Source organism: Brienomyrus brachyistius, chromosome 6 (genome assembly GCF_023856365.1).
Source record: "Brienomyrus brachyistius isolate T26 chromosome 6, BBRACH_0.4, whole genome shotgun sequence".
Lineage (NCBI taxonomy): Eukaryota > Metazoa > Chordata > Actinopteri > Osteoglossiformes > Mormyridae > Brienomyrus > Brienomyrus brachyistius.
In genome coordinates, this window is record NC_064538.1 from 26232815 (window position 1) to 26250444 (window position 17630).

The 17630-nt window shown below is 39.0% G+C and overlaps 1 protein-coding gene across 1 annotated transcript in view; it reads left to right on the forward strand.

The window, feature by feature from the left end:
* Nucleotides 1-726: 726 nt before the first annotated feature.
* Nucleotides 727-17630, forward strand: part of gnai2b (guanine nucleotide binding protein (G protein), alpha inhibiting activity polypeptide 2b) — a 56435-nt gene continuing 39531 nt past the window's right edge. The window contains exon 1 of the mRNA XM_049018349.1: nt 727-1699. Coding sequence (XP_048874306.1) covers nt 1582-1699 — 118 coding nt within the window. The 5' untranslated portion in view covers nt 727-1581. The remainder of the gene's footprint in view (nt 1700-17630) is intronic.

Here is a 17630-nt window from a genome sequence, read left to right on the forward strand (position 1 = left end):
TCGAGTACGAGGCACTCCAGTTATTAAACGAAATAGTCTACTGGATAATTATATCTTTTATATAAAATCTGCTACTGTTCACCTTCAGTACCCCCTCCCCAGTCTATCCTAAATAGTCTATTCGAGAACGTTGAAATAGCTGGACTTGTCCATGTAAAATGATCGGCAGCTATAGGTTATGCAATGCAGCCAAATGAAAATTCCCAGCAATTTCTATAGTCATCATAGTCGAAATTCTGTGCAGGTCTTCATGAGTGTTTTGCGATATTCGCTCAGACCTTCTACTGCCTTTTCGGATACAAAATACACATTCATGTTACGTTTCATATTTCCTCAGCTCCTGCTAAATACGTAACGAATACCCCCCGTCTTTCATGCAAAAATGCATCTTTCCAGTATGGCTTTAATTTCTGAGAAATTATCGGCATATTGCTATTAAAGGTGTCAATAAAACATTATACGCAAATACACAATATTTTAAATCTTAAATCGGATTTGGGATGTTTAATGTTTATTATATGCGTCGATCAGATGAGAGTAGTTACCATTCGCTAATTTAAATATATTTCTCCTGTATATATAGAAAGAAAAGCCATAGATCGATAATTAATTAACAGCAATCCTGAAAAGTACGCCTTCCATTGCTTGATTTTTTAAAATTTATATTTAAGACTCCATTTCCCATAATGCAAGCGAGGTGGGCGTCGTGCTTGACTAGCGGTGGGGCTGTTGAACGTGCGGCTTGCTTACGAATTCTAAGCTTTTGGTTGACGGGAAAGAAGAGGAACTTGTTAACGGGTGTGGCGACGAATAAAGCAAAAAAAAAACATAACGAAATCAATCAGAGCGAGAGGAGAAGAAAAGTTGGAGACGACGAAGCTCAATCTCCATGTAGAAGAGTTCTGATTAGAGAAATCTGGAGGAAATAGATCTGTGGAGAAGGCAGGTTAACAGTTCCTCGCGAAATCTGACCGATTCCCTTTGCTCTCCGGTGTCTCAATCGGCCACTAAGCGCTGTTTCTGCAGCTGGGACAGACGTGCCGTTGTAGCTCCATCGTTGATCTTCCTGTTCGTATATCTGCATGCACGTAGAAATTCTCTCAAGGAGCCTTTGCCCGGGCAACTTTTCTGGGTCTGGGCGATACTTCGAAAGAAGTGATAATTATTCCCAGGTCAGAGTAAACTAGTGAAGTGCTACTTAGCGGTTCGCTATCACGTTTTGGCCACATCGTTAAAGTTTGCATCAATTAGTCATAGATTTTTTTCCACCTTTTGAAGGTCGATTAATTTAGCGTGTTAAACAGGCTGATTTGAAGAAGGTTGAACGTAATTTTAAGGATTTTGGAAGACCTACGTTTTTTAGTCCTTCCAGCAAACGTATTTTATCCACCTTGATGCAACGAGGAAATTGTCTTTGTATTATTTAAATAAACGGATTTTCTCAGCCGCACGGCACGATTACGGAAGACTGGTGGACTGAGGAACGTGACTGCTGCCTAAAACGGCAAAGACGAAAGTACATTTTAATTCTAAAATATTTTGAAAGCACAACTTTAGGTCTTTGTGCCTTTTCTCCGAACCATGGGCTGTACTGTAAGCGCCGAAGATAAAGCGGCCGCCGAGCGATCAAAAATAATTGACAAAAATCTTCGTGAAGATGGAGAAAAAGCGGCTAGGGAAGTGAAATTGCTCCTACTAGGTATGGATTTTTTTTATATATATTAAAGTCAGTTTTAATAATTAAAATTAATTGTAGCGCATTGAATAGCTGATTTTGGGCTATGACTTACGCGAAAATGGTTTTGTTTCTTCTAGACCTTGGCTGTCATTTAAGGTGTTATAATCTGTCGTATCAATCCATTAATTCAGTCATTCATTCACTTTACTGATGCTCTGCCAGATTTACAATGCAGTGAAGCAAAGAAGTATCAGAGATCCTGGTTATCTAGCAATGACGATTGTTTAATGTCTTTGAAGTTAAAAGAAACAGTTTGTTAAACTATGCTAATTGCTCCAGCTCGCTGTATTTATATTATTTACAAATAAACGGAAGATTTGCTACCCATTAATAAGGCGTGTGGTAATACGGCGGAAGGAGCAGCACGATTATAAAAACACCGCCGATATTTTTACACGACGCTGTTATTCTCCGTGTGACTCAGTTATTCGATTATTCGCTTTCGTTTCGGGGTAGAAATATATATTCAATAAAACACTGACTTTAACCTTTTAGTCAAACATACGCGATTCTTTTCTGTTTTTTGACCATTCACTCCTCACACTATAGTAGTACCTTAAAGTAGCCTTTAAATTTGTTGCTCACCAAGCTGTAATTGTAAGCAAAAATAAATGTTTGGCTTGCAAATACAAAACATATGGCCTGTTCCGTATGTGCCATAATTATGCCGTGTAATTTCTAACCAGTCGTGTGTAAACATCTTTGGGAATCGGATTACGATCCACGACATTAACCATTTACACGAAATCGATTTTGAACGACGGGACAAAAGCAGATTACGTCGTTTACTTAAGTGTCAGTGCACAGGCATGAGAAGGATACGAAAAGCCTAATTGATTTACAGGGCAGGGGCTTGATTGTGATGCACAGCCCAGTTTATGTGCTCGCATGACTTATTTCCCTGCCTGGTTCATCAATAGCAGCTGTAAATGTGTTGGTCCTTTTTACAGGCCTTTAATTGTTAAAGTGTCAGTATGGCGAATTGACAATACGATTAACAGAGACGTTTTTTTTTTAAATGCAGAATATTTTGTTGTTTCTGCTTTAAGCTGTTCCTGGATATGTGTCTATGTGGCGTCATGGGTCTTTTTACCGCTAAGAATAATTTAAGCAAAACCTGTAATTGTTTTGGGAAATTTAGTTTCTTTTGGTAGGATGGTATTTTGCTTAAAAATAAAACTCGGTTTAGAAACGGCATGCAGCCTTGGATTTGTGACTTTAGTTACTCAGCTGTTGCTGTTTGTACCAACATGACATTCCCGATTTCACTTTCAAGAATGTAAATAATACATCTGATTTATTTGCTTTCTGTGTATGCACATAGTATGCAGAGTATTGGCTGACGAGTGTACTGCTTGCTTTTTTCTACTCATCTGTGGGAAATGAAGTATTAGATTTGCACTGTTATGTATTTTGGTGTTTGTTTTCAATTCAGACAATTTTATGTGTGGTATTGTTTGTTTAAGGCATATTATATCCATTGTTACTAATTCTTTTATAATAGGCCTGCATGGGGGTCCATTCTCTCAGATTTTGACAATGGCCTTTACTCTTCGTATTGAAAAGTGAGTCACCACGATGTTCAGGGTGACTTAGGATCCAAGTGAAAACATGAAACCCAGTGTTCTGAATAACTATAGTCCATTTTCCTGTAGTCTGAAACGAGTAGTATGTCTTTTTCCATACATCAAGTGTCAAAGTACAGAACAGGTAGCACACATAATAGAACTCAGAATACCATTCTCTTGAATTCTTGCAATACGAAAAAATTAGCTCCTATGCTCCAAATAATGAATAGCATTGCATTTCCATAGATCTGGACCAGGCTGAAAACAATGGGTAAAATCAGACAGGAAGCAAACTGTGGGTTTGCATAATAGAAGATCAGCAACCATTCAATAGCCAGATTAAAATATACATCAGCTGAAATGTGGAGAAAAGTAGTCATTTAGTTCATGATTTAAAACTAGAGGAAATTTAATTTGACATTGATACTGTTAGAAAATGGCTACTTGTAAAACTTGAGTGAGAAACAACTGAGTGTTAAATCTTGATTCAAAATTTTAGTCTTTTGTATGGTCTCTTCAAACATTAGTCAAACCGTTCATATCTAGAAAGAATGGAATTTGTTTGTTTACAGATGTTTGCATTTTCACCCCTTCCCTTAGTACCAGGGATATAAAGATGCATCGAGATGAATTGGTTATTAAGTTGACTATTCAGCTGCATTGATCTATAACTTCAATCGATTTCTGCTGGGCAAAATCCTCCTTAAAGATAATTGTTTCTGCTACCAGCTTGCATGCTCTCGCATTCATGTGTTGCAGGTGGACATGTGCAGTAAAAGCGGTGGCACGCGAATTTCCAAAATGTGGGATGACGGGCAGGTTTAATAATATTCGTAAAAGAAGTGCCTCCTGGTGATTTTTACCGCAGTGCTTTTGGGAAATATGCCTCGGTATTGTCACACAGAACACCTTGTAATAATTAACGTAATCTTTGCTCTATAATGCTTTTCGGAAACGCCACTTTTGTAGTGTAAAAAATCATTCTTTTTGTTAGATATGGTAGCAATGATCAAGGCTCTGAGGTGGCAGCTAGCTGGCAGAAAGAGTAATGGTAACTTTAAGAGTAACATAACAAAAACTAACCATTTCTTATGTTCTCTAAAAAAATATGGACTGATAGCTTGTTGGATGACTAGAAGAACACTGCTTCAGTTCCTAAAGCTCTCCCCAGGGGCACCTCAAGCATTCCATGTATATTGTTACATATCACATCCAGTTCACCAAATGAATTAATTTAGTTTTTAAAAAGGGAATGAGGTATTAATTAGTCATTCATGGTGGAATCATGGTTGAGCCAGAAATTACAGGGGTATGTTGGATGGTTGCCCCAAATGCTAGGGTAACTTAAGCAGAGGTTTTGAAATGGCTAAGTTGAGACACCAACTTGAGGAAAATTTAAACACTTTCTTGGACTGCTGACAACATTTGCACAGTATTGTATTTTGGTTAACATATAGGCTTTGGCCAATGCTTGCTAAAAATCAAGATACTGTCATAGGTCCCATGTGTCAATCTTGGCTGATATTGCCAATATATTTAAATATCAATGTTAACAGTATCAAAGCTAAAGCCACAATTACTAAAATAAGAGAAACGATTGCATTGGATGATCAGGCATTTTCTGTAGTGAAGGATGAGAGACTTTGTCGGCTCGTTCACCACCAGAAGGGATCTCAAAGTACCGGTCCACGACATTTATAATTCATTATTAAATCTGGCCTGCATATTCATGTTTCGTTTTCTGCACTATAAAAATGAGGTAATGTTATTCTGCTAATATGCACTGGCAGGCTTGGCAAGTTTCACGACTGTGTTTTTTTTGTATTCCATTAATAGTGTGTAATTAAGTTCCCAGGGTAATATTTGTGATTTCTTTTTCATTTTAGTTCAAAAAGATTTAAATTTAATTCAGATTATCAAAATAACCAAATAGAAGGGTAATTAAATGTAATCTTGATAGAAATGAATGAATTTTCTAATGCAATGAATCCTCCTCTGTCGTAAGCCAGTCAAATCATCTTGCGGGCAATGATTTACACCACTTACATACTTACTGCTATGACATCAGCAATACGACATGAATCCCAACTAATTCTGCCCAGCTGAAACGTCTGTCCTGAGTATGACAGAGATGTACATACCCTTAACATCAATGCAGTCTCTGATCTGTGTCCATTTCGGAGTTGGCGATACAGAAAAGATCAGATATGGCCAAGTTTTATAGTGGTTGAAAGGTGGCAATAAAACATCTTTCTCTCCAGAGCTCCACAAGTGGAAGCACATTGGTGCCTGTACATTGCAGATGGAGATGGAGCAGAGGCATTGCAGAGATCAAACGGATTAGTGGCACTGGCCATAGCCTCAACAGGTCTCTTTTCAGATGTGTTTCAAGGTGACAGCAATGCATCACTGCAAGTCTGTGTTGGGGTATAGGTGCCGTCTGGTCAAAGTCACAGTAAGGTAGTTCTGCAGATCCTTTTTTTTGTGACTTGGAGAAAGTTGAGGGTTGAAAGTGAGAACTAGGAAAAGTAGATGGGGAGACGAGTTAATGTCTGGCTAAAATATAAGCATACTGAGTATATAGCAGTTGTGAAATAATGGGCTGTTAATTTCATAATAATAAGAATTAAATGGTCATTGTCTTCCCTCATTTAAAATAATAAAAAAAACAGAATATTGCCACTTTGGTCTCTCAATCTCCCATATTCATCTTGGATAGTGGCACAAATTATGCAGCATTTTTAGGTCCTAGCAAGTGTAAGTGCATGGTGTGATAGTTATGTTGTATTTTATGTAGAAGAAACTGGTGGCTGTTGGTCGTCTTGTACTAAATTTAGCTCATCAGAATGGACCTTTCTCAATATCAGTATCAAGTAAGTGTAAGGTTACCTGTTATTGATCTATCACTGCTTCCATTTTTTCTGCTTCCTAGTTTAGAATTACTGAGTTATTGGCAACTCGCTTCACCCAGCAGACTCGTGAAAGGTTTGTGGGAAATGTTACCATTTCGTTAGTTATTGAAAGGTTGCTGGCTGTTGCGTGAAACTCCTGCGTCTCGCGGCGTTTTTGACAATTTCCTAATGGCTTTAACTGTTTTTTGCACATCTGTTTGCTGCAAGTGAGGTCTCTTAGTTTCAAAGGGAGTCCCGTCCCCCCCCCCCCCCCCATTCACACCCACTCAAGAAATGTGTTAAGTTTTTTTTTTTTGTGCCGCTCCAAAAAACATGCTTTGTTACTTTTATGATACAAGGTTTTTCCAACACCTTAGCAAATCTCTTCCTCATCAACAACAGGAAGTGGAGTGAATTGCTTTACTTTTTAGTGTGCGCAGTAAACCTCTGCTCATCTCCCTCAGCTAAGGTTTTTATAATACATATGCCACCTTAAACACTTCCGCAGGAGGCGGAAATGTAACTGGGTTGTTAATTAGACGGAGATACTTGCAGTTGTCTTGGGCTTCGTACATTGCTTCACTTATTGTTGGGGTTTTCGGTCACATAGTTAAGACCTCTTTTGTGATGGTTTTAATAAAAAAAAAATTAAAAACTGTTTCCAAAATTGAGCAAATGAGTATTGAGCCGCAGTCACCATACTGCCGGGCATGCACACAACACATACAACAGATTACGATGTGCGGAGGAGCAAAGACAGTCTACAAAAAGCAAGAAAGATCAGAAAACCGGTTTGATCGATTCACTGAAAAGTACTGCTTCAAAAGAACATCCTCAGTATCATTCACTGGAATAGCTGTTTGTGTCCGAGTAGTATTTCTTGTTTGGAAATCATCACGTTAAAGGAATATTTTCTTCTCAATAGTTAAAGACATCCTGTTAATTATCCTACTTGGGCTTGACCCAGCAAAATTTGAGTCAAATTGAACATAACATTTTGAGTTGGGCCAAAGCTGTTTGTAGCATCTAACTGGAGAAAGGGTGCATCTCCTTTGGTTAATTAGAATGAACTGCTGCAAATAGCAGCTGGTAGCTGGCCATCCTGCTCAGTTGTCTGGGTATAGCTGCTGCCATCCCAACACAGGGGACTTCAGGGCAACACATGAAACCAAGGAGGTGCCCATGATAAGAAAGTCAGAACAGTCTGACTTTATTGAATATGATGCAATGTGTTCATCTCGAACGAGCATTCTGCTTGTGTGATCCAGAATGAGCGACCCACCTTCCAAACAGATATTGGGTATATGTATTTTGGTGGGCTTTACCTGGGGTGATATTTTTTTTTTGATGACTTTCTGGTCAGAAAATGAATGATAGTAAACTGACTTTCATGTGAATTGTGTTATTGTGAAAAGGTATGGCCTGCTCTCACATGTGCTATGAAGTGTCTTGATGTAACCTATACCTTTATGAAACTGAAAGCACTTCGGCTTTGGAGTTTGCCCTGTGGCCATATCGTAAGATTCACACACGGTGCTGATATGCAAACATCTCATAACATGACATCACAGTGCTTTGTCCCCTTGAGGATGAATTTCTGGCACAAAAGAGGGAGGAGTCCTTTCCTAAATGTCAAATTTTGTTCCCTTTCTGCAGTCATGGTGGACTACTTTCCAAGTAAATTTCACTGCATCCACTTATCAGACTCGGAGCATGACTTGATAAGCACTGCTAAATTGTTTGCTCTTTGTCTTAATATGTGGCACATCCCTGAGCTAAATTTAGCATTAATCCATAAAAATACGATAATGGCTTTTGTAATATTTACATATTTAATGCAAGTGGTGTACAACAGCTGACAATCAGTGCTTTCAGTGAGACCTACAACCTATTTTTAAATACCAAATCATTTTGTTAATTTCACCAAGGGTTTGAACTGACTAACCTTCAAGCATATAAATAGCTGAATTGGTTGTGCTGGAGGTTAAATTTAAGATGTATGGAATAGCTATGGACACTAAAGATGACATTCGGAAGTACTGATTTCCACATTGCTGGTTTTACCTCCGGATCTGTGAAACATACACATTTTATTTTTGTTGTCCTATTACATTTTAACCGTAAATGGCAGTGTTTGTTCCTTTTCATGCTACAAATTCAAAATATCTTTTTGATGTTGCAGTAATTCCTTAAAGCAAAAGTCTTGAAAAAGTACACAAATGCCATAAGCCATAAACCTCTAGCTTGGCAGGATTTCAGTTCCAAATGATATTAGTCATTGAGCGCACTTACACACAAAATGGATATTATCTTACCATAATTCACGTTTATCTAATTTCAGCATGCTGACAGAGAGCATCTCATTGTCCAGAGTGGTTCTATTTATTTCCTTCTCTGTCTCACTCATTACATTTTCATGTATTTCTTTTATTTAGATCACAGAAGCAGGCTTTTACCAACTGAACTGCAGAGTAAGAGATTCAACTGGTATTGCTTGTGAATGCTAAATTGATGCTGATCACCCAAAGAAAAATCCAGAGTGATATATATATGAATTACTTTTCTTTTCTGGCAGGAAACTGCCTTTTTCCTTAAAATTCCTGTTATGCAGGATTTGGCTTCCGGAAGGAGGGAAGGTGACAGTTTGATTTGTGCTGAATAACGCTGAACTCCTGGGGATGGCTTATGTTTGTGAGGAAGAGACTCGGTGGTGTATTTGAGGCTTCCTGAAAGGAGAACATGATGGAACTGGGAGATTTGGTATTAGGGCTGGGGGAAATATATATATTTCAGTTTTTCAGTTTCAAGTTTGTCACATGCGCTAGAGACAATGCCATTCCTAGTCTGCGAGTCCTCCAGCAACACAAGACACAAACACTAAATGGCAGAAGATGAAAAGACATTCAGATTCTAAAGAAAAAGTGCATGCAAACTGCAAAAGTACACAAGTGCAAATATGAATTTTTGAAGATTTATGTAGATGACCATGAAGTCATCTAACCCACATTTCCTCATTTTTTGTTTTGCTTAATTGCCCTTGTCCCGTAACGTTGAGTATCATAACTGTCACTAGGTGCAGACTTCTGTAAATTAATTGAGCTGGCCAAAATGACTGTAACTAACCAGCAGGGAGATTATGTCACCAATGTGTGAATTAAAAGAAGAATGAATATAGTGACTCCCAAAAACCCAAAAAATGCAGTCTGGAAATCGTGTTGGTTTTCCCCAGAGGTTTTTATTGTGGGTTCCCCCCCCGGTTCGGCGAATAAGTAGCATTGCTTTGGAAAATAGTCTAATTGCCATATAGCATGGTATAAGGCATGGCATTTGAAGCTATGAAAAATTAAAAACTGCCCAGTCATAATTAGTTTTTTTAGCAATTTTATGGATGCAATTCTATCATCTGTCTAATGGCAATCCTTTGATACTTTAATTTCACTCTAGAATTTAGAACTTTTTTTTTGTCACTGCTGCTGCCGTTTCTGTCCTGTGTAAAAATGTGTTGTTGTCTCCTCGTTTTCCTTACTTAAGACAGTAGCAGGCTAACGTTGCAGATCTCGCTTTCCATGGTTGGTTGCAGACAACTGCCTCAGGCTGTTGTGTGATGATGGACTTGATTTGTAGTATAGTTGTAATTTTAATATTAGATTTATCATTTGAAGAAATCTCATCTTAAAAATTTCAATGCCTTGTAATAGGAGTATCCCAGCCCTAGTTGGTGTGGATTTTGCTTGTCCTGCGGTAAGGAGCTGGATGAACTGAATCACTCATTGCTACTTTTAATGTCCGTATCTTTCTTTTTCCACCTTCTCATATAACTGCTCTCCATGTCAGTCATGAGACGGCCTTTGCGTGAACGCTGATGCTCTCGGATCGCAGTGAGGTGCATCGTGTACCAAAGCCCATACGTCTGTTATGAGTGAGGATGGCACAGTAACCAGATCCTCGGTGGGTGAGTGGGAGTTGGGGGGGCGCTGTTCACTTGGAGGGATGGGGTGAAAAGAGAGTGGCTCCTGGGGAGCTGCAGCGTGCACACAGCTGAGGACCATCGGCCTTCTGAAACCCGGCCACAAAGACATGAGCTCAGCACCATGCCGTGTTAAGTGCGATTTTGTTAGTCATCCTGCATTAAGCACAGAGGCAGCCTGGGGCGCTTCTCTGGCTCTTTAAGAGGAGACTGCAGCCAGTGTTGCTGTGTCTGTGCCAGGACTGTTAATGAAGATTTAGCTTTAGTTATGGGTATTTACTCACTAATAATTCCCAAATAGTTGTGAATTGGTCAGCATCTGTTCAAATTTTATAATGCTTCTTATATGTCTTTGTAAATTTCTGAATTATGTATATGGATTTGTGGATAAGCATTTTTTTATGGATGCTAAATGGTCATAAACACTTCCAGGGTTCAGTTTTGGGAAACTCATTCCCTTTTTGTTAATGTATCTATGCCAGCAAAACATTTTAAGGTGAAAGATTCAAGCCGTCTCTCATCCCCAAGAAATCGATGAAAACCTGTGAGAATATTTTTCTTCAGTTATATGAGAATCAGCTTTGTAGTGGTTGACTGGTGTTTAAAAATATGGTGGTTAAAATCTTTATTTACCTTCCAATAAGCAGATGATTAAACAGTGTTTTTCCAGAAAGCATTGCATCGTACCCCATAGAAGATCAATGTCTCCTAGATCAGAGGTTTTCATAGTGGGATTTGTAACCCCCCAGCCCATCATGGAACAGTTATGGAGGTTTGCAAAGATGTTTTATTAATTGACGCATTGTAAAAAGAAAAATTTATATTAATGTTCCACAGGGTAATTTAGGCTCTGTCTCTGGTCACTATTCATTTGGGGGGAGGTCCTTCGTTTAATAAAGTCAGAAAATTCTCTGTCTTAGATGATGATCTTTGTGCCCATGGAAAGTGCTTGAGTGCAGCAACAGTGAGGCACAGTACAGAGTCCCCCCCCCACTGCTTGAATTGATTTGAATGGAAATTCAGTAGAACAATAATTTGGCACCTACTGTGAGTGTTGAGCAAGCACTAGATTGGGGTTTACTGCCTATATCAGGTTTGTAATATTATTTAGCATCACATTCTGCTTTCATACTAAATGATCTGTTAGACGAGTCACGAGTCAAGTGCAGCCATTTCTGCGGTCTAAGTGCCTTGAATGTCTGCTTACATTCCCCTTTGACACCCCCCCCCATTTGCACCCATTTTAAACAGTCTTATGAAACAGCTGCGGAAGTAGCGTCTTTTCCTGCATCGCCCGACTGACTTCCTCTTTTGCTGATCTGCAGAAATGAGTGTTAACCTCTGGCTGCCAGAGTTGGGGAAGCTGAACACCCATCCTGGGGTGCTATGTGACTCGATGCTGGGTGGAAGCCACGAAAGTTTAATCTTGCACTTAAAAACACCCAAGGTGAACGTCGCAAAGGCCTTAACTTGTCAGGAATCACATTCAGCAAAAGTGTCCAGGAAATTAGTTTGAGGTACTTGATTCAGCTTTTGGTATGTAATAGCCCCTTGACTGCAGAAGTTGTTGCTGAGATCAACAAGCCTCCATCCTGCTATGCATACATTGCTTCTGGGTGTCAGAGATCATTAGGGACTTGTCGTATGACTTGGTAAAATGAAAACGATATTTGTGCCGAAGAATGTTGCTATTACTCTTGGTAATCATATCCTATTTGGCACATTGTAATATGCCGTTTTTGGACATTAAAGGGATGAATGGTTTGAAATGAATTGATGTGTAGAGCTATTTAACACTTAAGTGCCTTTTCACACTGTCTTCTCTATTTTTAAAGGCTTTTTAGGCAGCTCAGCTATTTCCTATTCGCATTGCCTTCTCTAGGAATCTGCCAGAATTTCTTGTTTTTATTGAGGTTTTTTTAGGAGGAAGGTGGGCGTGGAGCCTGTATTTTCCTTGGTGAGGCTTCCTGCAGTGAAACGTCAGCCCTCAGATCTTTATTTAAGTAGGTTTCTGGACAGAAGGTATTTTTCTGTTATGCTTCCCACCACATGAAGTTTGCCCTAACGTTTTGGTTTGATCCCCTGTGATGGGTGGAGTAGCCATTTGGGCTAAATGTTACATGGCTGTTTACTCAGGCTAGTGGCCTGTAGGGGTTCAGTGATAGGGGAGAACAACAACAGCACCACCACCAGCTGTGAACAGAATGGGCACTCCCTTTTTGTAAAATACAGAGTAGGTGGGGTGCTGTGATTTCAGTTTCTGGGAAGAGGATATAACACAACTGCACACAGTAGCATGCGTCTCGCTCTCACTCTCTGCCTTTATGTCATTACATATCTCAGCATTTCAAGTATTGAAATACAAACTGAATATACTGTCTATGGCCCTGTTCACACCTGGTAGTAACATGCATCCTAGGTGATCCTATCACAGGCGGACAGCACTAATTACAGGTGTGAACGCACCCAAATCGGACTGGGGAAGTATTGAGATTGGATCACTCAAATCACATTTGGAGGTGGTCTGGGATGCATATGACCACATTCTTATAGCTGTGTGAATGCAAATGTGTCCCAGGCCACATTGAAGGACCGCCTACTCAGCTGTCGTCCTCGTGTGGATGTTAGTACGTACGTATGTACGTACTTAAATCATGCGTTAAATACCACTCACATGTTTATTTTCTCGACATCTGTAAAATTTACCAAGCTGAAGCTACTAGGAAGTTGGTTTAATATCGCGACCCATTTGTATGGAAACCTTGTCAGTAGTGTGCATTATTAATATTCCGTACAAATTTGGGACAAATAAATTGTGTAAAGTCATTTGTTAAATGTTTTGAGAATGGCACAGATCACATTTAATGCACTTTGATGAAGCTTCCTTGTTTATTTTAAAGCTTTATTAGTATTGGTGAGCCGTATTGGTAATAATTACATTAACGTAAAATTAAAGCATGTATGTAACTATGTGCTCAATAACCTAGAAAATGGATACATCAGTATGTCAATAGAAACGTATTATAATAGTATAATTGTTTATATAGTTTTATACTGGACTGTCCAGGGGCTGGAACTTGATTGAAAACAATGAACCTCTTTGTTGAAATGTTCACAAATTTTGAGCTTCATTGGTTATGATTAAAAGTCAAAATGTTATCATATGAAAAACAACCATAATGCATACAGACTGAACCCCTTACCCTTGAACAGAAAAGTATTAGTCTGCCCTAGGAATATTTTAGTACTGAAAGACCTTTATAACGTGTACATTTTTGTACTTTGTTGACACGGTATAGCAATGCATGTCTGACGTAGAAAGTTTTTAACTTTTTGTTCTGTTTGAATGAAGTAATTACATTTGCATTATGTGAAATATTTAATAATAGTGACTGTCTAATAAAAATAACAATGTTATTACAAAATACAATTTCAATATTATATGTAGAAGACAAACATTATGAAATATACCTTTTATTTAATTTTAACTTTAAAAATAAAAGGATTAATTCATTATTGAAATATTTATTGATTTATTTAATAGATATTTATGTCATGGGGCGGCATGGTGGTGCAGTGGTTAGCACTGTTGCCTCACACCTCTGGGACCCGGGTTTGAGTGTCCGCCTGGGTCACACGTGTGCGGAGTTTGCATGTTCTCCCCATGTTGTCGTGGGGTTTCCTCTGGGTACTCCGGTTTCCCCCCGCAGTCCAAAAACATGCTGAGGCTACTTGGAGTTGCTAAAAATTGCCCGTAGGTGAATGGTGTGTGAGTGACTGGTGTGTGAGTGTGCCCTGCGATGGGCTGGCCCCCCATCCTGGGTTGTTCCCTGCCTCGTGCCCATTGCTTCTGGGATAGGCTCCGGACCCCCCGCCACCCAGTAGGATAAGCGGTTTGGAAAATGGATGGATGGATATTTATATCATTTTGAGTATTATGGCATACCATACAAACATTTTAGGTGGTTTGATTAGTCAGAAATGCACAAATAGCTTTTGATTTATTCTCCTCTTAATGTTTAAGAGATTCTGTATACAGAAGTGATTTACGCACTTATTTAAGTTGCGGGAAAGAGATCCGATTACAAGTGGTTAGTTGAGATGCATGTTAATGCCAGGTGTGAATGGACGTATTTTGCACTGTCCACTTGCAATCAGATCCCCCAGGATACATGTTAATACCAAGTTTAAAAATGTCTGGATTAGAATAAAGTGGAAAAAATTGCAAATCACACTTATTTTCTCCTGACTATAATTCAAATTCAAGAGTTGCTTAACCTGGAAATGTTTTGTTTGAAATTTAGTGGCTGTTGCATATTCCTTACATATTCCATGGAATGAGAATTGGAAACCAAACATGAAATGATCTCATTCTCAAATTTACCATGATAATCATGTGCTAAGAGTGGAATTTTCTCTGATCAGATGCAGCATTTGGGTGATAAAAGAGTGCAGGTCATTTTGATTAAAGCATTTGTATTGTCTTCTCATGAATTAGGTATTAATATAAGAATCATAAGTTTTAAATAGCTAGGAAGTCTTTATAACCAGGTCTGGTTTTTTCTATTGATGAACTTTGATCTAAGAGAAACTTTCTGAGGTTAAAGTCCTCCATTTTATAGGCTTAGTGAACTGAATACTGAAGAGTTCATCTGTGCCTTCCATTCTCCTCCACTTTGCTTTTTTAATTGGTCCTTTTAAGAACTTCTCATATGCAGGCATAACTCAGGTACTGGTGCAGTCTGGATATTATTCCATCTTGGCAAAACAGCACTTTGTGGTTTTGACTGGAATGTGTTCCTGGTGTTTCCTAAATTTTTTTTTTGGTGATTTTTGGCAACTAGGACTGCAGTGTGGAAGCTTGCCTCTTACTCGCTTACTTTTAATAAGAGTACCATAAATCAGTGCTTAAAATGTCATGGTCGGTGTGACCAAAATCAAAACACCATAAGGAATTTAGCGTTCATTTTGTAATATCTCCCTAATGACATTGTGAGGACCCTCTCCCACCTGCTTTTCCCAGCCCTTGAGCAAGTCACACCACACCCAGCTGAGGATGGTGAGAGCACAAATAACCCAAAGTAAGACAGCAGACCGCAGAGAGCAGGTGGAAGTGAGGTGTTGAGGCCCTCGGCCGTTTCATCTGTCCCCTCATTTGTAACAATTTAGCGTCAGACTTTTTCAGGATATGTACGTTTTGTAACTGCGTATTTGTAAGAATGAAGCGAGGCTCTCATTGAGCTGCATAGTGCCAAATGATGAGGACCCCTACATTACAAAACTCCAATCCTCATGTTTATGATCGAATGTGATCAGAACTCCCTAAGAAAAGTAATGGGACTGAAATAAGACAAGCTTGTCAACCTGATAAAGCAGAAGCCTGTCTGGCTAGAACAATGTTTAATGTTCAGCTCATGGGTACAGGGTGGGGATGGTTTGCATTTCCATCTGCGACACTTCCAGTCTTGGCAAGTGGCATTTTAAATACGTCTAAACATATAAGGGAAAGGCCAGTCCAGAAACACTAATCATCAGATCAAGAGATGTATCCGAATATTAAGGGAAAGGATTGTTGGTCATTAATTTCCTTTGTTACCAGGCATTGTATCTCATGGAGCTGCTGTCTGACAAATTGGCATAGAGAGAACAGTAGGCAGCTGGAGGTGCCCTTAGCCCCCTTGGACTAAGGTAGTCTTACAAAGGGGGGGGAAAGAAATGAGGGACATTGGGGTGACTTTGTACCTAAAATTAACCAACTCTTGTCACAACTGAACTGTCACAGACTGCAAGCCTTAAGATGCCCTGTGTTGTTATTTAGTAAAAGTCACTGTTGATGATACGGTTAGAGCAAGTTGCTTATATGTATAAGCCGTCGTCTTGGTGGATTGTTTGTTTATTTTTAGAAACCTTATTACTATTTAAGCAGATATCTGAAGAGTGCCCAGCCTGCTCCTTGTGGGGATTGTTGTCAGCAGATCTGGACATGTACATCAAGCCCTTCACCTCTAGGCTGTCTTCTAGTGTCTTCTAAAATAAGCAGCCATTCATAATGCATTACGTTAAAAGGGGTAAATCAGATAGGAAAACCAGAGAGGACTCATTTGGCTACCCTTACACCAAATGATTCTCTCCCCTCCAGAACAGTTCATTTATAAACCTTATGACCTCCTTGACTGCATTGTTTCCTTTTTTTTGTAGTTTGTCTCCTGCCTTGCTATTTTTGTGTGATGTAGGAACATGGTTACAGTAGATGCATATTGATATAACACACTTCTACTGAACATACTTTGAGCCTTGGCATCATTAAAAAATCATGCTGTAATATTTTTGTCTGTTTTCTTGATGTGATTTTAATAGCCACAAAGACATAATCATTTATAATTGCTTTCTGTTAAGTTCAGTAATGTTTGTTTGATACATCGTATTTGCATTTCACTTTGACAGTTTTGAAACCTTTTTAATGCTTACAACTCTGCATGTATAATACAGATTTTAACTCCCTTTATTGAAAAGTAAAGCAACTCTTCCCTCCAGGTCCAGATGTCTAACTGCTGTGCTTCCTGATGCACCAGAGAAAAACAAATCAAGTTTCTCGATCTAGATTCTTGTGATTCTTGACAATGTACTTCGCGAAAGTAAAAGGGATGTTCATGTAATGTGCATCTCGGACTCTACTTCTCTCTTAACTTGGTTCAGATGTGGTAACCAAGGACACAGGAACATTGCTTTCCTGTGAAATCATATCCCCACCTAATTAAATGTGAGATTTTGTAGGCATTGGTAAATTTTACAGAGTCATTGTTCAATGCAGATGCTGAAGTAGTATTAAGGTATGTGTTTTATTGATTTATTCTTTTTGTCCAATACCACTGGATTATTTCTGTTGAGGTGAAATTACTCTGTAGAATTTGAGGGCAGGAACTCTTAAAACTTCAGTTCTATGTCTGGGACCTTAATCTTTCTCCCAAATGTCGTCTTATTTTAATTACCCAACTGTGCTTAATCTTGAAAGGTTGTAAGTTAAGATTCCAGCAGGTCACTTGACCTGAATTGCTTCAGTAAATATATAGCTGTGTGAAGTGGTGGATTTGTTAATCTCTAGTGAAACACTAATTAAATCATAATAGTAGTAATAGTAAGGATTTTGGTTCCTGCTGAATCATGCCAGTCCACAGAGCAGAGCAATTCAGCCACGCATGGGAAGCTACAATCTCACTTCTCTCTCTCCCTTTATTTTCTCCTCTCCATATTACCCTACCTTATTTCTTAAGGTTGCCTTTAGTTTCACAAGCAGGAATTAATTTGTTTCCAGGATAAAGGGATTGCCAAGAATAATCACCCACGATTTGGGATGGATGTGTGAGTCTGTCATTGTCTCCCTAACACCAGATGGACTGCGTGTCTCCTTGCCTTAGGTTGATATGACGGTCTGTTTATGCCATCAGTTTAGCTAGGCTGAGAGACAG